The sequence below is a fragment of the Empidonax traillii genome, unplaced genomic scaffold (assembly GCF_003031625.1).
Source record: "Empidonax traillii isolate 1590-97213 ecotype Southwest subspecies unplaced genomic scaffold, ASM303162v1 scaffold95:size1152806, whole genome shotgun sequence".
NCBI classification, from domain to species: domain Eukaryota; kingdom Metazoa; phylum Chordata; class Aves; order Passeriformes; family Tyrannidae; genus Empidonax; species Empidonax traillii.
In genome coordinates, this window is record NW_020955288.1 from 97,277 (window position 1) to 123,642 (window position 26,366).

The 26,366-nt window shown below is 40.8% G+C and overlaps 1 protein-coding gene and 1 long non-coding RNA gene across 5 annotated transcripts in view; one reads left to right on the forward strand and one right to left on the reverse strand.

The window, feature by feature from the left end:
* Window positions 1–275: 275 nt before the first annotated feature.
* Window positions 276–10,260, reverse strand: LOC114056524. The gene is made up of 3 exons (XR_003571022.1): window positions 3,967–10,260; window positions 2,940–3,050; window positions 276–342 (listed from the first exon to the last, which is right to left on the reverse strand). It is a non-coding gene; the product is annotated as an uncharacterized LOC114056524 (long non-coding RNA).
* Window positions 10,261–13,162: 2,902 nt separating this feature from the next.
* Window positions 13,163–26,366, forward strand: part of USP47 (ubiquitin specific peptidase 47) — a 52,077-nt gene continuing 38,873 nt past the window's right edge. For all 4 annotated transcript variants that reach the window (XM_027881786.1, XM_027881783.1, XM_027881785.1 and 1 more), the window contains exon 1: window positions 13,163–13,453. In XM_027881786.1, the coding sequence (XP_027737587.1) occupies window positions 13,178–13,453 (276 nt within the window). In that variant the 5' untranslated portion in view covers window positions 13,163–13,177. The remainder of the gene's footprint in view (window positions 13,454–26,366) is intronic.

Below are 26,366 nucleotides of genomic sequence, written 5' to 3' on the forward strand. Positions count from 1 at the left end.
AGGTCACAAAAGCAGAGCAATGAAGCTGCACTTCCCACTGATCCTTTCTCTGGATCCCTCTGTAGGAATACAACATCTTCCAATCTATTCCCAACATCTGAGATAACACGTGGTTTTCCTTTCATCAGCAACACTGAATCTGACATCTACATAAGCAGAGATCTGAAATTACTGTATTGCACACATTGAACAAAGTGCATTTAATACTTATCCTTCCTTGAATTTTTATTTGCACTTTCAAACCCAGTAGAAGTCAGTCTAGAAAACACAACTGCCTTATTATCTGAATAACAAAATCTTCACACAGTGAAAAGTAAAGCAGCTTGAGTAATTCACCAAGACCTAGAAAAGGGAGGGCAAAGTTAAGAGAAGAGCAGCTTTCCACTGTTCTGTTGGGAGCTATGCCTTAAAATATTTAAGAAGGTTACATCTGAAAGTTTTAAAAAAGAATATATGGGTTCTGCAGATGAAGGAAAACGATCGTTTTCCTGGCATATAAATGAAATACTGAATTTCAAAGCAATATAGAGTTCTGTAGAAAATATGCAAGCACCACTAAATAAGAGCTTTATTTAAATAGCTACATTGTTTAAATCAAAATCAAGTAGGAATTATTTTGATGAAAAATAAATTAATTTGCCATAAAATAAGATATTAACAAGACAAGTAAAATACTTTCATAATCTTTTTATTATTTTTGGACTAGTGCTAATTTTATTTTTTTTAATAGTAAGAACACACTACATTTCTTTGTCATACTTTAAACACCTTTAAATTTTCTAGACCAAATCCAACAAAATCTTATTCACTTCAACTTTCTGCTCTCTTATTCCCCTTTCCCAAAACCAAAGTCAAAACACTACTAACTACACAGAAACACAGACTTGCTAGGCAGTCCTTGAAAATAAATACATTTTAAAACCACTCTAAATATAACCTGCCCTGAGTTATTGAAGGACTTCAATGATACCCAAGATGCCCACATCGTGGTACCAAGGACACTTCCTAAAACATCATAAAAGAATAGCACAAAGGTTCTTTTATGATGCTGAAAAAACCCTTCCCTGTTTAGCTGACCTTTCTTTGCAGTTACAGAACATTAACATTGAAACATGGTCACTAAACTTCAGTCATTCAGCTAAGAACCTAATTAAACTATTCCCATCTCAGAAATTACAAAAAGCTATAGTCTTGTAACACATCTCAACAGACTGGTGTTGCAGAATGTAGCAGAGAGGCCCCTGGAGGTCATTGTGCAGAAGTCTCGGGGAGAATACAGACCTCAGTAAGGTAAATCAGGTATTCTTTATCTCTGCTAGAGGTGTAATAATTTCAACATAAGAGCACATTTCTTTACAACCCACTCACTGCCTTCTACTATATTGAAATAAATCAGCCTTAACAACTACCACTGAATCCATGCAAATACATTCCTTTTAGTTTGCTCAGCAGTGGAACAACAAAGATGTTTCAGTCTTACTAAATTCCTGGTGGGTTTTCTTTTTTTCCCACCCTGTTTTCTGGCACTGGATTCATGTTTGACTTTCTGGAAAACTCAGTATCTGAATCACTTTTCACAGTATAGAAACAGGATTAATTAAGCAGTATCTGAGCACAGTTTACCTCATTAAACATCTGTGACTTGGTGAAATCACCATTTTCCCTTTCCTGTGAGAATACCACACCTGCAGGAAGATGTTCAGTGGACCCAAATGTTTACATATGCTTAGAAAACACGTGAAAATGTCGCCAGTAGCTTCCAGTGAGGAAAGCACTCCTTGTAATCACTTGTTTTAGTTCTGCAAGGCAAACTGAGGTCTAGTCGCTGAGTCAGTCTGCAGATACTTCCCTATTTAAAGGAGAGGCAGCTAAGGCTGAAGAGCTGAGAGAGGTCTCTGTTTGCATTGCACACTCTCTTGTTGAATTTCTCTTCCCCATCTCACTGTCATACTGCAGTGAGAAACCTGAAATCTGTTCACCACAGGTTTCTCTCTTCCAAGACCCCAGAGAAAACTGTAAAACACCTCTCCAGCACAGGGGAAGAGAGATGGGAGGTGGTTTGGGGGGGTGGGGAAACAGTTTCAACTTCTATGTTTGCCTATTAAAGTTTTGTTTACTGAGCATTACTGGCAAAAACAACCTGGATTTAAAAAGCTCTTGTCTACGATCAAAACTACTGCACGTTCCTTCAGTTTCCAAAGTTCTGTGACAAGCTCCCTTATCCCATGGGCTTCCTCCACTGAATGCAAGGCCTGAGCTTCTAGGTTTTCATTTGCAGTCCTGCTGGACCGGGCGACAAAAGGGACACTGTGCTGCCGTACAGCTGTTTATTCCAGCAGCACTGGCTACTCGTAAACAACCAACAGAGACATCCTTGTGCAATTTCCTGCTCTCCTCGAACCTCGCTCTAATTCCACCCCCAAAACAGCTCCCAGCAGAGTCACGGACCTCCTGTTTGCAAGGTGTCTCGCACCTACAGCTGCCTCTGGGATACGGGACATTAAGGTTCAGTTTTCTCAGCAACAAGACTTTTGTGATAAAGAAAGGAGGCAGAGATGGTTTTGTGCGCTTAATATTAATGTTTTAGCATTTTTGTAATAGTACTTTTTATCCAAAAGTTTCTTAATTATCAGCATCCACTGCAGTATCAGGAAGTAGCTTTATCCATTGCTTTTGCCTTCTGTCCTATAAAGGCACATGGGGAAATGTTTTGGTTCTTCCCAGAATGTCTCTGGATACAGAAACAAAACAACAACAAAAAAAAAACCAGCTGGACAGTACCTTGCTTGTTCTTTTAAAGATGTTTCTTTTATGATCAGTATCATGGCTACCCCTGTATCCCCCCATGCACACAAATTCTTTCATTTTGTAGAGATTAGATTTAATTTTCTTCACTTTTCCCTTCTTCTCCTATTATTTTCCAAACCTTTTGGATTTACCTTTCACTTTGTTATGTCCTTCTCCGGTCAGTTCTTTACCATCATGCTCAACTTCACATTTACACAAATAAAGCAAGTTTTATTTCCTTCCTTCAGGTTTAATTTGAAGAGCTGAGGAAACGAGAGAAGTCCTGAAATTAATGTGGAAAAAAAGCTAGTATATATAGTAACATGTAAAATTTTAAATGTCATGAATTGCATCGTGCATGGTAAAGTCTAATGTTCCCATGCACTTATGTCATGCTATTCCCACACTCGAAATTTCCATATTCTTTTCATGTACTTTCTGATGACATAACCATCCCTAAGCACAAGGAAACATTGCTAATACACTGTTAGAGCACACTATTAAAATAAAATAGTCTCTCTGCAGACCCAAAGAGATGTTAGCTGCTCACATCAACCCTCTTAGCATAGTGATAGAGGAAGGTCCAATGGCGCTCTCAAGAAAATGTCATTTAAAAAATCCCAGCAACTTAAGGTTATGACATGTTATAAATCCCAAGAAGAAAGGATACTGAGCTGCAGTTAACAATTCACAGAAGGATACTAACACCTAACTTCTTCTAATGTAGAGACACCCTGTGTCTGTAAACATCCAGTTTACAGTAGAAGAGACTGCCTGAGCTACTCTCAGGTTTGAAAACCAGAAATGTCCTTCTCTACATTCAAAATACCTGCACTCATCAACACTCTATCTCAAGATTGGCATACTTGATACAGAACTCTAAGTTCTGCTATTTCAGCTGTGACAGACTATGTAGAAATAGGTAATGCTAGTAAGTAAAACCAGTTCCCTCTTAAAAATGTAAGAAAACACAAAATAGCTAATGAAATATAAGTGGAGAGTTCAAAATCATAAATCTCAGCTATTTCCAAGATTCGAGGTTGCAGCAACACTCAGATATCCTGAACATCTCATGTATTTAAACATCAGGTTACAGACTCCTGAAATGTACTGAAGCAAATAGTCATGGGAACAACAGGACCCAACATAAGCATGCCTTCAAAATCAAACTTCTCACACCTCTAGACTTTATACAGATGAAGTGAGTACTGCAGAAGAAAGTGCCTTGCTTTTTTACTTCATCTCTGGCTCTTTAGTCCTGCCTGTGAACGTCCCCTAGGTATTACGGTTTTAACATGATTTCTTCAGACTGCATATTAGTACCAAACCAACTGCATGGCTGAAACAACATCTTGCCTAATTACTGTTTTACAACACAACATTGTCTAGAAGAGTCATTAAGCAATCCAAATGCACTGAGTGGCATCACTGTCAGTCACATGATGGATTTTAAATAGCCAGCGCAGCACTAGTAACCAGTAATTACTCTGAAATTTCCATAAATAATCACTTCCATCGGAGCTTTTAAAAAATTGCATGTCCACTTTAATTCTTACTGCATTCAGTTTTTCTCCTTCCTCAATTAAAAAGAAAAAAAAAAAGCTAGTGACTTCATCCTCAGGTAAAGCCATGGTTTAAGCAGCCAAAGGGCCAGAATCAAACCAGCAGTGAGGCTTTGAAAATGGTTTCATATACCATGAAATTATTTCCAAAAATTAAATCACAAAAACATCTTCAAAACATCTTTTCATGAACATAATTTTTATTCATTTTACATAGGAATTCTTGGTTTCATTACCTGTTTACTAAAAGCTGCCCTTTCAATTTTCAAAAGGGGCACTATAAAATTGCTATTTCTGCTGAAGAACATACAAAAGGACCCCCCTAAAAATCCTGTTAAATCTAGTTTGGCTGTACAGAAATATGGCAATCAAAGAGGATAATAGTTCTTGTACATAACTGCAGGCAATAACTCCCATCCCCAAGGCTGCCAAGAACATGAATGGTATTATGAGGCAGTTAAAGCTTCATTAACCTCTTCATGCCTGAAACACGTATATCACATTAGTGCCATCCTAAATAATTTCAAAGACATGAAAATAAATTACATGGGAATACAAAAAGCAGATTAACAAAAGACAGGCCACTGTAATTTCAGCCTGTCTCTGAAGGAAGAGGCTGAAGGGGTAGCCATAAGGAAGAACAGACTAAAGAATGGTCAGGGTATTAGCAAAAAAAATTTGCATTTAGAAAAGTATGTTATGGCTTTTATTTTCCCTCAAATTCAGAGGTCAGAACAGATAAAAAAATCCAAAAGACAAATATGACTGACTGGATGATCTTAATTTACAACTTCTTGGGCAGTATTGACAACAACCCCCTAATGATCTGAGCCTTTCGTTTTCCCCATTTCAGAAACCCTCCTAGACTTAAAAAAAAAAAAAAAAAAATCTGCCATATAACCCAGATCTGGGATGCAGAGCAGGATGGGGGCTTTATTGGATATGCAAGTTTCCTTGTATGTAGAAGCAAACCTAGAATATCAAAAGGTTTATGGACGTTTTTGGTTGACTCTACAGCATTCCCATCAGCAAGTCTGGGATTTGCTTTCCAGTAAGTATTTCCATTACTGGTGGTATCAAAAGCACAGTTCTATATGCCTGTTAGTATTCAAAATTGGTTTGGGCTGCTTAATGTAAATCTTTTGTCACCATAAGGAACACAAACCCATCGTGAATGCAAAGGCACAGGGCATGAAAGGCACACATTTCCAGCACAAGGAAGGGCATAGATTAATTCCATATGTAAAACACTGTGGTGGATATTGCAGCACCCAGCCTATCATTACATCTACGAGCCTGGCAGCGAGACCCTTCTGATTCACACACCCCTGCATTCCATGGATGCATCCCACATTACTAACCAGCCAAACAAAAAACCCCAATGAGCCCTTCTTTAACACCAGCATGTAAAAGAATCCTCTGTTGAAGAGTTAAAGTCTCATTAAAGGATCTAGATTCAGTCCAAATGATCTGAAATTCATCTGTACCTATATGGACACCTCTGGTAGACCTGCTTACATCTAACAGGTCCAATTCACAAGCCTGATCTAAATCACAGGTGAGAGGCAAAGGGGTATTCATCTAACTTATAACAGCTGGCACAACTCATTGCAAAAAAATAATAATATAAAAAGAAAATTACTTCCCACACTGACAGCAAATAGAAGATTCAAATTCACGCAAATGTCTTCAGTCAAGCCTTCTAATCAAAATACTGAGGAAACACAACTGCTCTCCAGACACAACTATTCACAAAGGCAATGATGACAAGCAAGGACAGTAGTTACGATTTTTTTTATTATTTTTCCCATGTTAATTCAGTTCAATCAACAGATAAGTTCCAAACATTTAAAAGAAAAAGTCCACTAAAAAGAATTAAAATTGACATACATGTGACCAAAAATTACTTATTCTAGAAACTACATTCTTTCTTAGGTCTCTCACCAGCAGTGCTTTGCCTCACTCTTTCTCCCAGAAGAGAGACTCCCAGTCCTACAGGATTACTTTATCATTGCAGACCCCACACACTGACAACTACTTACAGTCAGGTCTGAATACAAACCACAACAGTCAGGAGCCAGCAGCATTTCCTTATATATGACCCAAGCAAGACAGGAGACAACTTGCTGGGAGATTTCAAAGGGCATTTTACCAACGTCAGGATACTCTGTACACAAGTCCCTGCCCTGCCTGACTCACACTGTGTCCACACTGACATTCCCTGCATTTGTCCTGTGACAGCATTCCCGCTGCCAGAGCTCCAGCGCTGGCAGCTGCTCTGGACCGGCAGCTGACATTTTAAATGCTATGTAAGACCTCTGGCAGCTCCCTTTGCTGCTGCCAAAGGTAAAGCTACATTAATTAATGTAAGAAAGAGCTCAGCAAGCCCCACAGCAGAGCAGCCCTTACAGCCCAGGAAGGCTGCAAATGATCCAGAGACAGCCTCTTGCAAAACGAGGACAAGGTTGAGCTCGGAGAACTATAGGGCCACAGCAGGTTTTAGACCAAGTCTCCCACCAGCTCTGCACAAACAGCCTAAAAGCTGCTTTAGAAAGGTCTCACCACAGGCCACCCTGAGCCCCTGCCAATGCTGGGGCACAGACCAGGAACAGGCAGCTACAGCACTGCAGACATGTGGCTCTCCTGGGATTGACAGGAGAGAGTCCTGGCACTGGGAATGACTGCAGATGAAGAGCAACTCCCATCCCCTCAGTGTCACTAAACCAGTTATAAAATAACCAGGTCTATCCCAATACTCCTCAAAATACAGAGTTCCTCCCATCATCAGTGGAAGAAATTTATTAGTGAAAGCACAGAGCAAAGCAGAGAGTCGTGTCAGGCACTGTCAGTGAGCACCATTCATGGAGGAATGGGGAGATGGGTGACAGCCCCCTCCTGCTTTCCACCCCTGCCCAGTAGAGAAGGTTGGCAGGTCTCCACTGCCGGGTAGTGCAGAGAGGCCAAGGGCTGACAACATCGTGGGGCAGCCCAGGGCACAGATCCTGCTGCAGGTACTGCCCTGGTACTCCACACCATGAATCTTGAGACATTTAAAAGACACCAATTGCTGCCCTTTCTTCCCTCCCCTCAGTGAGGAGATGGGGTGGGGCCCAGGCAGCTGTGAGCTACCTCTTTACGCTGACAATCGTGACGCCTTACAAAGGAAAGGTAAAGAAAACATATTTCATCCAGGCGAAGGCCACCTAGGAACTTAAATCTGGGAGGATGGAATGTTCTCTATGTGCTAGGGCATGCTGAGGATGGGAAACCACTTCCTGCTTGCCCAAAGAGCTGTAAGCAGTATAATTAGCACTGGCTTGTAATATTAAACGTCACCAGATCTAATCTGAAGGGTCACTGGGAACCCCTCACGCAAACCTGAACTATTTAACTCCCCAGGACCCAAGGGCAGCTATAAATACCTTGACTGTCCATGCTGAGAGCTCCTGAATACTGAGAGCATGCTGAACCTAAGCTACTCTGTTACTTTTGCACACTACAGAGTCTTATTTAGCCCTGCCTTTGCACTCCTAGGGCCTCTCCAGCAGCAATTCCTCATGTGCAGTAAGTGTTAATTCAGTGTTTTGAAATACACTGGCTATGTGACTGTGAGCTTTTTTTGAACATTTAAAGTAACTGAACCATGTTGGTGACTGACAATGCCACACCACGGCTGATTCAAGGCAACACTCCCTTCTTCCTGCTTTCCCATAGGAAAGCCTTTGCTGTGTTGCTGTGCACAGAAATTCCTTCCCCCCATCACCCTCCAGACTCAGAGGAGGGGATTAGATAAGACCCAAGCCCATATTCCAGAAAGGATGCATGCACTCCACCAGTCTGCACATTTCCAAGCTACTGCACACATTTCAGATGGAGCAGTCACAGCCTGGCCACGAGGCTAAGCCAGCAAACCCTACGTGAGATCTGCTTGGATGTCACAAACCCTCCGTGATACCAGCCCACATCTGCTTCCAAACTGTCCCCACACGAAGTGGAAGTTGGCCTGCTGCTGAGTGTTTCACTCCCAGCTACACCAGGAAGGTTTTGACAAGTGCACCAAGAGGTCAAATGCCCTGGAACTGTGCTTTGTTTAGGCTGCTAATGCCAGAAACTGCTCTGTAGTTGTAAGTACACAATGCTGAAAATTGTAAGTCAAGCTGGAAAAAGAATTCAGTGTTAATAAAGGAAGCCATGGTCCTGCAAAACTCTCTGCAGTATTTTTATTTCTCTTTACAACTAATTTGAGCTCCAAACTCTTTCAGGAATCCATACATAAATTTAATGCTATCATGGAAAAGAAAACTTCCTAAGCTAATATCTGAACACTCACAATCTTGAAACCAGAGTAATAACACAATCTTTAACAAAAATGTTAATGAATCTTGACTGCTGATTTACAATTAATTAAAATAATCCCCTACTGGTTTCTACTAAAAAGATCTTGGCATGAAATACCATGTCAGGGGAGAGAAAAGCACTTGAATGTTCAGAAAGATTGTGGCAGAAAACACTGTTTAACAACAGCAGAACACAGTGTTTAGCACTGAACATAAATGAGCTTTTTCCTTAATCTCTAAGTTTAACTTCAGAGTGCTGTTTACCTATTTACTACACCTACAAGACCTGTTACAATGGTCCTTCTAAAGCAAAAGAATACCTTTTCCCTACTAAATCTTCCATTTAACATTTTAATTTCCCAGAGCATTCTCAACTCAGAGAAAATGATTTTTTTTATTTCCTAAAATTCTGCATACACTTCTTTAGACATGGAAATCTATAATCTCTGGGGAGTGTTAAGGTACAGATCATAGAAAATCACTTTATAATTCTCTATCTTTAAATTAATACCTTGATTCCAGTGCTTAACACATTCAAGAAACAGCCTAAAATGTTAAAATATAAAAGACTCCTAACAGGTACAGAATAATTGAAAATAATCAGTGTTGTTTTTTTAAATATCCTAATTTTTTAATTAGACCAGCCTCTTACTGGTCTGTTTCATACTCAGGGAGCTATGACCAAAGAAATTAATACCTAGTAAAAAGCACATTTAAAGATCCAGAACTATATAATTTTAGAATTATATAATTTTCTTTATCTTTTACTAATTCTATTTGTTATTCGTAATAATTCTCCCTTCTTTTTCCCTCCATCCACATAAGGGCCAAATTTACTGATTTTTTTTTCCCCCCTGTCCTTATTGAAAGCACTGGATGTGCAGTTGGTTGCAGATTTTCAGGGAAATGCTTCAAAATCTGCTGTGCAACTGGGGAAAAGTTACTTGCTCAAATAGCAAAGTAACCAGCAGTGCAATGAACTGCTGGACTGTGATATCCTGAACTTTCACACATCTCTGTTTCTATCAGTAGATGTGGACTTGCCAAAGATTGAAAAGGGGAGAGGCCTTGAGCTGGTTTTATTTAAAGTGCTGACAGTGCAGATGAGCTCTGCAAGAACTCTGCCTCAGCACTGACTACATTTCTACTGCTGGCAAATACAGAATTGCTTTGCCATTTTGATAATTTGTCAACAGCTTGCCAAAGGCTGCAAACTTCAGTTTTGGGAGTTTTTATTGAGGGTTCTGTTTTGTTTTGGTTGGTTGTTTTTAACAGAACAATACAGAAAAAAAAAAAAAGCACTGCAATGTTGGCTCTGCCTCTGAAACAGGAGATGGATCTCCCACCAACAGCCTATTTGAAAAATCGAAACCGAGTGTTTCAGAGAGGACATCCCAAATCAGTGGTATTAGTCCACACAGTCCTCTTTACATAGGCTTTCCCTTTCAAACAGGGGAGATAATAACATGGGAAAAACATCAGTTTGCAGCACCTAACTGCACGTATGAAAGAACCAGATGACAGCACTCCATTTAGTTTTTAAAACCTTTTTCAAACTTTTTTCATGACTTATTAGACCTTGGATATGGACACTGGGACAGGATTCAGTGATTTTTTTTACAGAGAAGGTGAAACGATTAAAGCATAAACTTTAAAAAGGCTGCAGAGGAGGGGAGGTATCTTGTTCCCAGAGACTAATTTACAAGTTCATCAACTTGTCTAATGGAGGCCTGCTATTTGCTTTAGCACACGAACATTTTATAACTACATTTCAATTCTTCTGATGCATACATTGGTGTGGTAAGTCCTGTATTAGCTGAAAACTGACACACTTCAGCACTTGTGACTCTCACCAATGCATCTCTGAGAAGAGTTTGACAGTAAACAGCCAAAAAAATCTATCTGTGCCTGCAAATCCAGCATCAAGTTTACTCCATTCCTCGCACTGATAACAAGTTAAACCTTTGGTATATTAAATCAGCCTTTACACAAGGCTAAGATTCTCTTCATGAAACTCAAATGCTGAATATTCCTCTTTAAGAAATCTCAATTGAAGAGATTAAACACTGTAGCATCCACAAATTACAAAAGCTCTCAGAGATTTAATTATTAACCAGAGATTATTACTCCATTAAAGATGTTTCATACACACATGCTACACTGGATGTTTGCACAGTTTTAAAGGTTGGCAGGAGGATCTAAAGAGTATTTCTTTAAAAAACAAACTCCTGATTCTTATCTAGTAGGTACATGTTTGTGGTAGCTACCTCTTTATTCTAATAGAACAATATATTTCAATGAAGTCATTGAGTCCTGCAGCTTTTTCTCTTGTTAAGCTCAAATGACAGCAAAAAAACCCAAAACAAAACAAAAACCACAAAAACCAAAACAGTAAGAACATAACACTTCAGAGAGTCAAAAGAACTTTCAAAACTAACAACTCTGAAAGCTTCTTGTCCCTAAATTCTGAATTCCTTACAAAACAGAGGAAGAATCCCCCAATTTTGAGAGGTTTGGGGGGGGGGGGGGTGCCTCCAAAATGGGAGGAGGGGGAAGTAACACCAGGCCAGTCAGTCACATTTCAAAGTTGGAGGTTCCCAGTGTTCAGATGATTGTACTACCTTGTACTGCAAGCTCGGCTCTGTTCTGGCTCAAGGACTTGCTCACTGACCTCATGGATCTTTGGACAACACTGAGCAGTAGGAAATCACCAGGAAGCTGCGCTCCTTCAAATTATCTAAAATTGACAAAATTTTTCATTTCTTCTGCAATTACACCTTTTCTCACACCAAGATACTTACAGAAGTCCCTCTCAAAAGAAACCTCAAACATAAGATCCAAACAAAAAACCCCAAACAGAAAACCCCCTCCCCAACTAAATCCCCAAAATTTTAAGAAAATGACACCGCTGATAACCATTAATAAAGCATCTCTTTTCAAAAACACATGGGTTTATTAATTACATACCCTTTTTCCTATCACAAAACCAAACTACTTTACATTTTTTTTTCCTTTTGCAGAGGGGTAGCTGTATGCAACCCCTTGCTTAACATAAAGTAACATTAACAAGGGACTCCGATGTTCCTCCCTTGATGCTTAATTTCATCATATTAGAGCTCAAAGGTCTAAGGCTTTCAGGTGCAACATATTTCAAAGCTAGAGGGCAAGAGCTCCTGTCTTAAAGAACTTCCTGACCTTTACTATATAAATAACTAGAGCCCATTAAGTTATATAATGAAAACCAAGCTAGAAATATACTTAAAAACTGCTCTAAGTTTTTCAATGAGAGGATTTCTGTGCTTAGTTCAAGAAGCAGAAACAAATAAAACAACAAAAAAGCCAGAAACAGCATTTTCCACAGTGTACTTTAAAGACGAAAATAAAACCACTGATGTTATTCACAAAAATATTTTGAAGCCTTCTCTTTAGAAGTGCTAAAATACTATACTAATAACATGTCCTGTCTCCAAAAGGTTCCACCTCTCTCTCAGAAAGTAGGGTGATGAAGAGGAACCTGAAAAGTTACATACTTTGAACATGACAAGGGAGAGAGATCATTTAATTTTAATAAATCTTCACATCACCAATAACTTCCAGTACAATGGGTTTCAAAAGTTACCCCAAAAACAAAGCTTCTCTGACATAAAACCAAAAATTACCCTCAGTACTGCATTTTTCCACAAGAGGACACTGAAATAATAAGAAAAATAGTTGTACAGAAACGTACAACTACCATATACCATTCTTCATTAGGCAAGTAAAATGCTTTTCATTTACAAGCTATTTTGCACTGAAGTAGGCAATAACTACTTCTCTACTATTGTGTATTTTAGTCACTCTCATGATTTTTACTTGGCCTTTGGTGTGTCTCAGGCGGCACGAAAAACAAATATATCTAAGACTGTCACGGATAAAAATCTCCCCTTCTGAGCCCCGTGCCGCACCTGGGGCACCGACCTGGGCGCGCTCCCTGCCCGTTCCCCTCCTGCTACTCCATTTCCACAGAACCGCAGAAACCATTGGGGCTCGAAGAGACCTCTGGAATGATGACCGGCCAACCACCGTGTCAACCAGACCAAGTGCTACGTCCAGCCTTTCCTCAAACGCCTCCGGGGCGAGTGACTCCAGCATCCCCCTGGCAGCCCGTTCCGTCCCTTCACCTCCCGCTCCCCCGCGCCGCGAAAACGTGAGGAAAGCGGGGGCGGGGGGGGGGGGGGGGGGGGGGCGGCCGAGCGCCATCGCCGGCCCCGGGGCGGCTCTGCCCGCGGGGGCTCCGCGCCGCGGCTCCTGCGCCGCCCCTCGTGCTCAGTCAACACTCGCGCCTCAGCCGGGCGCGCCCGGTGCTGGGCGAGGTTCTGGGCGAGGCACCGGACCCGGACCCGGAGCCGGCACCGGAGCCGGGAGCAGACACGGTCCACACGAAAGTGCTCAGGGCGGCGGGCCCGGGGCGGGGCGGCTCTCGCGAGAGCCGTGCCGGCGGCCATTTTGGCCATGGATTGGCGGCGGGGCGGGGCCGCGGCGCTGCCCGCGGGAGCGGACGAGGAGGAGGAGGAGGAAGAAGAGGAAGAGGAGGAGAAGGAAGAAGAAGAAGAAGAGGAGGAGGAGGAGAAGAAGAAAAAGAAGGAGGAGGAGGAGGAGGATGAGCCGCGGGCGTCCCCCCGCCTCCCGCTGCTGCTGACGACGGCGCTCGGCTCAGCCTGCTGCGGGCTCCGCGCCGCGCCAGCGGCCATGGTGCCGAGCGAGGAGAACCAGCTCGTCCCCAAGGAGGTGAGGCGGGCGGCGGCGGCCCCTGCGGCGGGCGGGAGGGAGGGAGGGAGCCAGGCCCTGGGCGCCGGCGCCGGCCGCGGAGGGGGCGGAGGAGGCCCGGGCCGGCCGTGCCCGTGCGCGGCCCCGTCTTTGTGCGGGGAGCGGGAGGGAAGAGGCTGGCGAGGGGGGAGGAGGAGGAGGCGGCCGGGGCCGAGCGCAGGGCTCGGGCGGCCCGAGGGCTGCACCTGTCCGTGCACGGCATGCGGGCCCGGCCTGCGCGGCGGGGCCGGGCCGTGTCACGGGGCCGGGGGCAGCGCGGCCCCTCCCGCCGGGCGGGCAGGGCCCTGCGCTGAGGGCAGGGCTGGGAGCGGGCCCGGCGGGCTCGGCCCAGGGGAAGGGGCCAGCGATGCCGAGGGGCCGCCGCTGAAGTGCGGGGCCGCCTCGACCCTCCCCGGAGCGCCCGCGCTGGGTGCCGCGGGGAGCGGGCTGAGCAGCGGGTTGTCTCCTTTATTCTGAGCCCCTCACCTCCCCTGTGCTGAGAGGGAAAGGGGGAAGGCTTGTTTTTGGCCACGGGGTAAAGATAAGAGGCTGAGTGAAAGAGGAAGGCGAAGGCTCTGTCCCGCAGCGATAGGCAAATGACACGTGTCAAGCAGAGCGATTCTGTGCAGGGGAAGGAGTGCGTGTGATGGCATGGAATATTTGGAAACAGCTGCTCACAGAGTGCTATCAGCAGAAACTTTGTTTCCTGAGCAGGTAGCCTTACACGTTCAGCCAACTTTTTGACAGTTTTGCTGTTCTGGTAAATTACTCAAACCCTTCCTGTTGTCTTTTTGTCAAATGTCAACGTTAGGTTTACCTGTTCTGTCGTGTATTCTTGAGGGAGGCTTTGCCGGGCAAGGACTTCGATTTCGTGGAGTTTAGCAAAATGAGATCTTGGTCCTTAAGTGGTATCTTTGAGCAGATCTGTGAAACAAATAATAATACTGACTTTTAGAAACAATTTTTTTGTCCATGCAATTGTACAAGTATGTATGTAGGACAAAGGTAGCTTCACCTCTTGTTTTCTTTCTGAAAATACTGAGGTTTAAAGGACTATATTTAGTCTTTCTGTAGGAAACAGAAATCTCCAGAAACTTCAAGTAAGGGATGGAGTGTAGTACCTAGTATACTTAAATATTAGCTTTTAAACAAAATCTCCAAAAATATAAACCCGGGTATAGAAGATACAGTAGCTTTTATACTAAATATTTCGTTTTAGAAACAAACCAACATAAGGACAAAGGAGAACGGCAGGAGAAACATTGTGACAGTAGCTGTAGTTAATTGTAACAGACAAGGTATTTAATAAAGGCAGCTCGTTGAGGCTGTTTCTTTAGTTCTGTGTATTAATAGTATCCCCCTTGGCTTTAGGGTTGTATTCGGAATATATGTATGAATCAGATGTGTATTTTTAACTGACTCATTGGACTAGGATTCTGAATGCACTTTTGTCTGTAGGGAGGGAAGTGTGGGTAAAGGAAGATGAATATATATCATTATAGATATGGATATCTTAAACAAACTGTGAAATCTATAAACTTTGTACACTGATAATGCTAGAGTGAGCTACTTTTTCTCAGCTAGTTTTCTCAAGTTCTTTATTGTGTCCTTGTGCATTTTTTAAGTAAATGAAACTGAACAGAATATTAATAAAATCAAGTTGAGTGAGAAAACAGATAAACTACTTGTGTTAAGTCCATCTGGTTTTATTTATAGATGTATATATATACACGTGTTGTAATAGAAGTTTGTCTTCAACTTTCCCAATGTTTTTCATTATATCCTCATTTTTATTTTGGTGATATGAAGTTTTAACAAATGTTATGCCATAATATTCACATTAAGTCTTTCTGAGATTCATTAATAGTCTCATTGCAGAGAACACTGTGAGTTATGGGTAAACAGAATTCTCCAGGTCTCAACAGCCTTCTTCCAAATATTCCTATTGTGCCGTTAAACAGCAGCTGGAGGCAAAGCAGATCGTTTGGAGTTGCAGTTCTGCTCTTTAGAGGTGGATAAAGGATTATAGTTCACGATTTTTGTCCTTTCCCAGTGGGCTGAGTGGTATCCCTTGTATCACTGCCTTGTGCTGTTTCACAGATTAAGCTGGGCTGTGAACCAGTGTCTGCTAAAGATGAGGACACAACCATGGTTTCCTTTACATTCCAGTGTAAAAGAGCAAGAAGAAACGTAATGTTGTTTGCTTTAGGCTGATTAGGGAATGACTAGTCATCTAAAGGAGTGAAGGGGAAAAGGATTTTTGTTCATGTCTACGGTGATGCCTTGGTAGATAAGTAGAAGGAGGTGTCTATAACGCTACCAGCCTCTGTGTGTTGGAATGGAAAGACGAGTATTAGGTTAGGTTGATTTTAAGTCTTCAGTGTGTGTTTGTATCCATATTTTTGTTTGTGCCAACAGGAGCTCAGCTTGCTGTTTTTAAAGTCTATTGTATGGGTTTTTTTCATTAGCTTTTGTAAGGAGTACTAGCATATTTTGATGGATACAAAGTGCTAGTAGTTTCACTGCTGCACGTAGAATATCTTTTATTAGTCTCCTATGAAAACTTTTCTTTTGGACATTGCATGGCTTCAGCTGCATTTCTGAAGTCCAGGTAGTCAGGGCCTTGTTATTTTCTCTTGCTCATAACTTTGGCATAAAGTTCTTTTTCCATGGGAACAGATGGATTAAAGCAGTTTCTAATAAGCCATTGTTGGGGTTTCTTTTTATATTAAGATTTTTACCCAGGCTATGCAGCATTTCGTGTATTTGTTCCTGCATCCCTGCTGCTGCCTAATGCATTCCTAACTGTTCCTGTAACTGTGTGACCAACCTTGTGGTGTGGGCAATGAGAATCCCTGATCACTACATGTGGGGTTCAGTGTGAACTGGTCCATGTTCCTTTTTCTTCCAATCCTCAATTCCTTTGCCCTCTTCATCTGAAAGGTAAATAATTCACTTTAGTTTTATTTTATATCCAAGAAACAGAAGACATTGAGTAACATACAGAACATTGCTTCATCCTGGTAGTAAAATCTGAGCATGTTTTGTAAAAACTGCAGTATTAATAGGTGTCAATTTTTACCTCCGTTATCTAGTGAAATAGTAACCCTGGGAAAGGAGGGGGAATAGTAAGTAAGTAAGATAATAATGGAAATAAGAAAATGGTACTATCAGAAGGGAAGACATATCTGTGGCTTTCACTGTTTCTTACAGAAAAAGTTAACTTGAAACTTATTTTGGGAAAATCTACTTGAAATAAAAAAACAATAAAATATTGTCAGCAATGCAGTTAGTGAGGAGGGTGCCTGTATGTGTTTACTGGTAATATAAGTGAACTTTACTAAGACTTATCTTGAAAATGAAGATGTATCACAACTTAGTGAATATTGGTTGGAATATAAGGAGTCTGTTGTGCTATGAGATTTTTTAAGTGTCTGTGCCACAGATTAAATAAATGTTGTGCAGATGTTCCAGCATGTTCCAGCATGAACTATCCAAAGTACACCTGTCAGAATAAATATATATATATATGCTTTGTACTTGCTGCCATTAAATCAAGCAAGGTAGTGTGAGTTCTCTCTCAGCTAGACTAATGTGATTCTTTTCATCCCTCCACTAATGAATCCATTTTAATCTTTTGCATTGAACAAATCAAATATGTTTCCTGATAGATATCGTTTTGACTTCCTCATTAGAAGAGCGGCAATCTGATTAAGATATTTTGCAACTCTGTTCACTAAAGGGATGCTGTTCTTTTCAATGATGATGACATCCTTGTTTTTTCATTCCCATGTATTAAGAGATTCTACAAGTGGTTACAGCTTGCATAATTTATCAGTTTTTCTTGCTTTCCCTCTCATGGGCTCCATTATACAACATAAAGGTGTGGTTGTGACACATGGAGAAACTGACTGCTTCATGAACAGCTATTTTGGAAATCAAATTTAAGAAACAGAATATCCACACAGAATTCTATCAAGTAGTTTGTTCCTCGATAACGGCTGCTTTCTGAATGATATTCAGGTAGTAATTTAATGTGGTGGATAAGATTTGAGAGTAGAATGCAAAAGCTTTCCCTGCTTTGTTCAGCTACTGGGCTTCCCAGCCACAGTTTACTTTGCCTTGCTATGTACATCTGGGTATCTAATCTGCAATCTAGAAAGATGATCAGGATAATTAACTGACAGCACCTCGAGATCATCTGATGAAGAGTTTTTGCCTGAGAGGTTCCAGCTACCTGTTAGGTAATACTTGCTGCTGGAGCCTCAGTCTGTAAATGCTGCTGGCTCAGTTACCACTCAGTAGAACAATCTGACAACTAAATAACATACCACTTTGTTTTTTCCTGCAGTAATACATTCTGAACATCACCACAAACCATAAAAGCCGTTTTCTCTGTATTTTGTGCGTCACTGGTGATTAAAGTTTCTTCATCAAATGCGTACAGTAGTAGAAGTATAATCCTTAATTCTTTTTTGCTGTGCAGCTTCGCACTGCTGCTCAAACTAGTAATGAAGTTTTTCCTAAGCTGTGAAGTAGTTATTGGAAGGCAGAGAATACTTTAGAGGTTTGTCAGTGTTACATTCTACACTCCTTTGAGCTCAGACTTTCAACACAATACAACAAAAAACTTTATGGTGCTTTGTTACCATTATGAACTAAAGTCCACTAATTCTATTTTCTCTTGTTTTTAAAACCTGTGGACTTAATCAGTGCAGCCCTGCATCATAGTTTTAAAATGTTAGTTGAACCAACACACAAATACTGATGGAAATCATTATTAACCAACCTCTTTTTGATATGTGTTAATATTAACATAAGATTAAAAGTTGTGGACACTTACAGAAATAGACCCCTTTCCCACCATATATTACTGTTGTTATTGTAATGCACTAAATTATCTGAAAACATTCATATATCCAGGCACAGCTTCACTCTTTCTGCTGTATTTGAAAATATGTTGGGTTTGTGTAAGAAACTAAGTGTGAAAGTTATGTCTCTAAAAAATTGAGCAGTTAAGTTGCATGTACGTATTCAGCCTTTTTATTCAGTTTGGAAAAGTTTTTGATTCCTCTGTGAATGCTTAAGGTGATATTTTATACTTTACCCTTTGAGAATTAATATGGTATACCTTCAGGTGAGCTGCCTATTTAGCATTTTATTATTTTTTCTTATCTTGAACAAAATATTTTGAAAACAAAACCACTAGTAACTAAATAACTGGTTATTGTAAACTTGTGATCAAATAACAACCAACTTGAGCACAGTTTCAGGCACTGTGAAATGTGTAGTGTTTTATTTTTTTCGATATTTGGTATATCTTCAGCTTGCTCTGAGCAAATGCTCTTGCAACTTCTAAACAGGATGTTGGGCATGTTCTAAAAATACCACAGGGTAAAATTGGTGCAGATCACTTGATTCAATATGATGTTTGAGAGCGGGATCACAAGGATACTTTAGGTGCTTCTGAAAAACACCAACAGATTATTTTAGGTTGGCAGTTCTGTAGATAGCTTACAACTGGTTATTGTGCTGCAGTTCAGGTGTAACTTCTCAATAATCCCATGTGATGAAAGCTGCCTCAGTAACATGAGGAATTTTGTCAGAGAACTGCAGGAGCTAAAGGAACGGAAGGCAGGTGTTCTGACTGATTTGTGTAGATGTTTTCTGAGATCAGTAACAGTGAAGGAAAGGAGAAGAAAAAAGTATCGTAGACACTTTCTGTAGAGTACCCGATTTTTGTAAATAAAGTATTTTCATCAGCTAATACATGGAAAAATCATCTAGGTCCTTTCTCATATATACATTGTCATATCTATTCCTTCTGTGGAGACACTGTGCTCCAGAGCTCCATGTTCTCCCTGGAGCCCTATGTGGCAGTGGTGGCAGGTAGAGTTTATGCCCAGGCTTCCTGGGTGCTGACATTCTGAACTGCCCTCCTTCACTGTGCACATCACTGCTAGAGAGCTACACAAGAATCCAAGAATCCCTGCTAACACACCTCACTGTTCATCTTCTTTTTTTCCTACCCCAGCAGCAGCTGGGCAGTTTAAAATTAGAAAGTTAATAAAGAGTTAAAAACTACGCCTGTAGTCATGTTGTAATCTCTGAACTGTACAGGATTTAAATTTTTTAGCATTCGTGGCTGTTGGTGATTTTGGAGGGAAGTAAACCTTCATTTCAAAATTGTCCAAAAAGAGAAAGCTCTTTATTAGTTTTGGTCAGACTTTTAATTTGCTTTTATGCAAATGTTGCCTCTGTAATTCAATCCAGCAGAAAGTCCTTTAGACTATTAGCACAGGAAAATGTTTCCATAAATTCATAGTAATTCCATGCTGGAAGAAATGGAGGTCAAGTCCATCCTACTTCAGTGACTCTATCAGAAAAAAAATGTTGCAATTTTAGGTTAATATGTAAAAGTTAGTAAGGATCTCACAGTGTTCTTGCAGCCCCTTTTGTCAGGTTTATCTTTTTTTGAAGGAAAACCAAGGAGCACTATGGTTAAGAAGGTAGAGGGAAGATGCAAAGGAAGCTGTATAAAGATGAGGCTGTTTCAGATCAGAATGTAAAGGTTACACTGTAATGAATTAGAGAGGCTGCCCGATAGTTTGCAAGTGTAGAGAACTTCATTTACATTTAAATCTCACAATTATTTTAGTGTGTTTACAAAACCTCTTGCAAGTTAAACAACTCAGGATCATAGGATGAAAGAAAATAACATCAGTTAAAATTACAGCCTTTAAGAATTAGAGAGTGAAATACTCAAAATGTCCAGTGGTTAAGAGAAAACTATTTTGATTTTAAAAGTATTCTCTATTACCCTTTAATTTATTAACAGGAATCTGTATTAGAGTTCTTGTGTGATCTATAGACATGAGCAGGAAATATTCATACTCTATTGTTATTGAGAGTTGCTACCTTTGTTTTTTTTTTAAGGGAAGTAATTAATTGTGAATCACCTTAATTTACCATATTTAAAACACCATTAGGAGATAAGTGTAAGAAGACTGGTTCTTCAGGATGTCCTTAGTAAGACATATTTAAAGTCTTTTAAAATATGAAAAATAGCTTCTGTGAAACTGAGAAGTGGATGTTTTGGTCTCTAGTTCAGCTCTCCCCAGATATGTGTCCCCTCACACTATAGCCTTTTCTGCAGTCTCTGGAATGCCCTCCAGGCATGTACTTATTTCTGGTCCCATCACAACTTTTTTCATTGTCATTTCTACTCTTTTATAAGTATTTTTTACAAATGACCCAGTAATACACAACAGTAGGAGCAAACTCTCAAAGGTAACCAGTAGCTTCATAACACACTCTTTATTTCTGAGGCAAAGGCTTATTTTTGGACATATTTAGAAGGTTGGAAGTACTGGCCTCTGAAGGGTATATGTACTACAAAAATTATTTGTCTTGCTGACAGCTGGCATGCAACTCTGCTTCAGTGAGGTGGCAAAGCTTTAATTGGTTTCAACTACAATTTTGTTATTAAAGCAGCATTTCTGAGGAGGTGGTCTTTGAAAATAAAGGAATCCATAATCTACATGAGGCAGAGAGTAAAACATGTCCCCCCTTTTTCCGAAGTGGGCAAAATCAGAGGCCCTGCTACAGAATTTATTTTGTACCTTTTCTCTGCATCAGGTCATCCCCTTTGGGAAAACATTTGTAGGGTTCACTTAGCCAGGGACGTTGGGCTCAGCAAGGTCCAGCTTCCTTCTGGGATCTGCAGCAGTTATCCTGTACCTACAGCAGGCTGGGAAACAGAGCAAGCATGGCACAAGGACAGAAGCCATGGGATTGATGCAGTAATGACACTTTTTGCTCTTCAAGTAGTGTTGTTATTTAGTAATTTAAGCACTACTACATATATTACATGCATTTAAAATGCTCCTTTTACTACTCTGTTGGTACTGTTATATAACTTAGTCCTTTTCCAGGAGAGTTTAGGATTCTGGTTAGAAGTTAGAGGGCTGACTGAGATTAAAGCTAACCCAGGGAAAAAAACAACCAGAAATTAATAATTTTAAGAAGGCTTAGCTATCTGAGCCTGCTCAACATGTACCTGCATGACCATGTATACCAGCACAAGAAAGGGAGAGTGCTGGGGTGGAAGGAAGCAGGTGGGAGCAAGACTGCTTCCTCTGGCAGCAGTTTCAGCTATTCCTGCTTTAGCTGCTTGTGTAACGAAGCTTTGCTGCGTTTGAAGGTTTTAGGCTGCTGAGTGTGTGTGAAATGTCACTAGGGCACTGTCAATTCATCCAAGTCTTACATATTGAGTTTCCAAAATAGGTGGAATATGCTCATATTATTGTTTAAGGCTATTATTTTAATTTTTTTAATTGCAGGGTTCCTAATGAGGTGTCCCATTCAGGCATCAGTTTTATTCTTTTGAAGTATATCAAATATTGTGGTAGGAAAGCATAGCTGAGTGCCATGGATTGAAGTAGAGGGGAAACAATGTAACCAAGGTCATAATGCTGCAAACGTGTTCAGTGAAACAGTTTGTGTGAACTGAAATAGATGAGAGTTCACAAGGTTGAAATCAGAGATCAGGCTCTGTAATGGGGCACATCATTGGGCTAGCCTGCGTGGGGTTTTTTTGTCTCTCTGATTTTTACTCTACTGACAACTTTCAAAAATATTTTGTCATTTTTTGTTGATTGTCTTTTCCTTTCACTGTCTTTGAAGACTCTTGAGTTGTAATTGTGCAGATGGGAAGTTATTTGAAGTCTTTGTGATCCATTAAAAGTGAGTAGGTATTAAAAGTTGATAAACAATGAGGATAAAGACATAAACAAAAAATAGACACATTTGAATCATGACTAATTAAACCAATAATATAATTTCCAACAACATATATAATATTGCCCTGTTGTGTGTTAAGCTTGCTGGGCAGCTAAGCAACATGCAGCTGTTCGATCACCCTCAGCTGGACAAAGGAAGAGGAGAGGAAGAGTATAAGCAAGAAAACTTGGGGGTCAACATAAAATTGTTTAATAAGTAAAGGAGAAGTGTAAGAGTAGAGGGCGGGGAGTAGACCCAAAAACAAGGGGTGCAAAGGCAATCACTCACTATGTTCCACAGGTAGATCAAGACCCAGCCAATTTCCATGCAATGATGGAGCCTAACTAAACTTCCTCTTTTCCCTTTTGATGCTGAGCATGACATTACATGGCATGGAATATCTCTTGGCTTGATTTGGATCCCCTGCCCAGTGGTGGCCCCTCCCAGCCTCTGGCACAGCCCCCAGTCTGTTCTCTGGGGGAGTGGAGTAAGACTCGCAGGAGGTATTGATGCTGTGCAAACACTCTCCAGCAGGAGACAAAACTTTATTGTGTTATCAGCACTTTTTCAGTCACAAATCTGAACTATAGCACCTTAAAGGCTTCTGTATAGAAAACTATCTCTGTTCCAGCCTGGCCTGCTATAGAGTCTTTTGGTAATTTTCCTTTCTGTTTTCCAGTCTTGTTCCTAGTCAAGTGGATAGAGTGAAAGGGCTTCTTTAAGTTTTATGAATTCTTAATACCACATCCTGTGGAGGGGAGAAAAAATGAGGGAGGGGGTGAAGGTTCAATAATTACCTATATATAGGATATATAATCTTCAACTTTGATGGTATTTTAGGCTCATTGTGAAGTAATTTTTTTTCCTTACTTGTCACGGGACTGAAATCCTCTGTTTAGTTTTACTAGCTTCAAAACATTGTTTTGGATTTTATCTGAAGTCTCTCTAGGTATAATGAAGAATTTGAAGCTGCAGATAAAGTGTGTTATTCAGGTACTTACAAATCTGATACCACAAAGTCTAATTCAAAATTAAATGAGTGTGTCTAAAGGTTCAGATTTTTTTTTATTCTTTTTTTCTGTATGTGTCAGGAAACATTCTGTCAGGTTAACAGTTCAAAATTACTCCTTTTAAGATCTGGAATCAGTTTTTTATAAAGCATATTCAGTTTGCCACAAGTGTGCTATAAAACACTTCTTTGTAAAGTATGTTTTGGTTCAGGCGTTTGCAACAGGATTGTAAGTGCACTGTTCCCTCATTAACTCAGACTAGGCTGCAGTGAGGCACCTGTGTTGAGTAACAACTCACAGTGCTCTGACAGAATTAGGTAAGCTGTCTTTGAAAAAGAAGTTGCTTCTTTCCTCTAAAACAAAGGCAAATGTGAGTCTGAGTCCACCTGCTCAATGCTTCCCTCATTCCGAGGACCTTTATCATCCCGTATTTGCTTCCCAGGGAAGTGACCCTGCTCCCCTGGCTGTATCAGGGAAGCTGGCCTCTAAAAAGAGATTTGTTTGGCTTGGAAAAAGCGTGGAGGAGTGTGACTAGCTCTGTTGAGGGAAGGAGGGAATTATGGATTGTAAGGACTCTGGAGACTGTGGTTCAAAATGGGCTGGGATAAAAAGAACAGGTTTTGGGTGAAAATGGTACCCTGGTGCTCTATGATTATTCTCCCCTTATTTACTGTACATTTGAAAGGTTTTGTGCAGAACACGGTGCTGTCAACATGTATCCAGTGTGGTGTGGAGTGGGTTAGACCTCTTGGAATAGGTGAAGGAATTCCTGAATTATAGTTCTAGGTTCTCAAGGAATTGATAGTAGTTTGTCATTGCTGAGAAAGAGAGTTGAAATAAGGTTCTTTTCAGTTGAACTGTAGTTAACACCTGAATGTTTTTTTATGTTACTTCAGATGTGAAAGGTACAAATGCAGACTACTTTTTTGGGATTGAAGGTACCAAATTTCACTTATGCTGGTAAATGCTGGAAATGTGCACCCACTCAGTTACACAGACTTGGAATGTGTGTCCTAAAGTTTCCCCAGCAATAACGTGACAGGCAGCTGTCACTTGTGTGCACTTGATGTGGTAGTCTTTAGGTGCTGAAGCTACATGAGAATTGCTGTCTTATGCTTAATCATGCAAGTAATTTTGTGAATGTAGGCAGCATGTCTGCCTTTAATGCTTGTGACTGATCTCTTTGTCTTCCCTCTATATTGCAGTGATTTTTAAGAATTATTTATAGTGTGGATATGTAGCATCTTCTCTACTGGTGATCATTTCAAGTCTCAATAGGCCATTAACTTTATTTGGCAGTCAACTTCATACATCTGTTAGATAAACTCCTGACCTGAAACTTGTGATTTTACTTACTGTCTATTTTTATCTGTTGGAAGTACTGGAATTCGGAAATATTGGGTAGAATCTGCACGAAATTTGAGCTGAGCTTTAAGTTTCACTTTCAATCTCTGAAAATAAATTTATAAAAGAACTGAAGCAGGAGTTAAAATCTCATGAGAATCTTCTGTCATTTGAAAAATAGAATGTATGGTTTGTCTTCATAAGGATAGTGAAATGCTGCAATAGGATTTAATTAACTCAGTCATTCAAAGCTGAAAAATAGCAAGCCACATCTAAATGCAGTGTTAAAACCACTGCAGTTCTGTATTTGAATATTGTTGTGACAGGTCTAGTAACACTCTATTTTTTTGTTCCTCTGTTTTCAACAAATACAGAACCTATATGGTCAAAGCAAGTGTCTGTGTTGCAGATGGCACTAATAACAATGCTGCCTTTGTTAGTATATACAGGATTACAGCTTGAATTACTTCAGTGCAACAAAATGCTTTATGCTTTGCATCTTGCAGAGGCAGATCTTTCACGTAATAAAGATGAAATATTGTTTAAAAAGTTACATGGAGGAAATGCTTGTGTAGCACAGCACTCTAGAACATCGGCCCAGGTCAGACCAGGGTGTTGATTGCACGTTTTTATTATAAAAAGTCTTTTTTAAGTCTGTTCTAATAGTCATAAATCTCCTACGTGCGAGTTTGTGAATGTCATATTTCTAGAAATGGAAAAATGTAAAAGGTCATAGAATCGTGGAATTGTTTGGGTTTGAAGGGACCTTTAAGATGACATAGTTCCAGCCCCCCTGCCATGGGCAAGGACACCTCCCATTACACCAGGTTGCTCAAAGCCCCATCCAACCTAGTCTTGACCACTGGACAACCTGTTCTGGTGCCTCACTGCCCTCACAGTAAAGAATTTCTGTCATGTATCTGAACAAATTTTTCCCTCTTTCGGTTTGAACCCTTTACTCCTTGTTCTGTCACTACATTCCTGAGGAGGAGTCTCTCTGATTTTCTTGTAGGTCCCCTTCAGATACTGAAAGGTTGCCATGAGGTCTCCACACAACCTTCTCTTCTCCAGGCTGAACATCCCCAGCTGTCTCAGCCTGTCTTCACAGGGGAGGTGTTCTAGTCCCCTTAACGACTTCCTGGTCCTCCTCTGCACTCACTCCAATGAGTCCATGTCTTCCTGTGCTGGGGACCCCAGAGCTGGACACAATACTCAAGGTGGGGTCTGAGCAGAGTAGAGGGGCAGAATCCCTTCCCATGACCTGCTGGCCTGGCTCCTTTTGATGCAGCCCAGAATACGTTTGGATTTCTGTGCTGCGAGTGCTTTGGTGGGTCATGGTGAGTTTTTCTTCAACCATCACCCCCAAGTCCTCCTTCACAGGGTTGCTCTCATCCATTCTCCACCCAGCCTCTAGGTGTGTCTGGGATTGCCCTGGCCCAGGTGCGGGACCTTGCACTTTGCTCTGCTGAACTTCACGAGGTTCACAGGCCCTCCAGCCTGTCGGGGTCCTTCTGAATGGCATCTCTTCAGCATGTCAGCCACACCACACAGCTTGATGTCATTGGCAAACCTACTGAAAGTGCATTTGATCCCACTGGATTTCCACCCTCAGCAAGTTAGAGTGACTTGGAATGAAAGCATCAGTGTTTTCAATAGGTTAGCATTTGAAATTACAATTTCAAGTATTTATTGACCAAAATATTAGCTTGACAAGATTTCTGTGCACAACAATCATAGGATGGTTTCCTAAACTGTAGCCC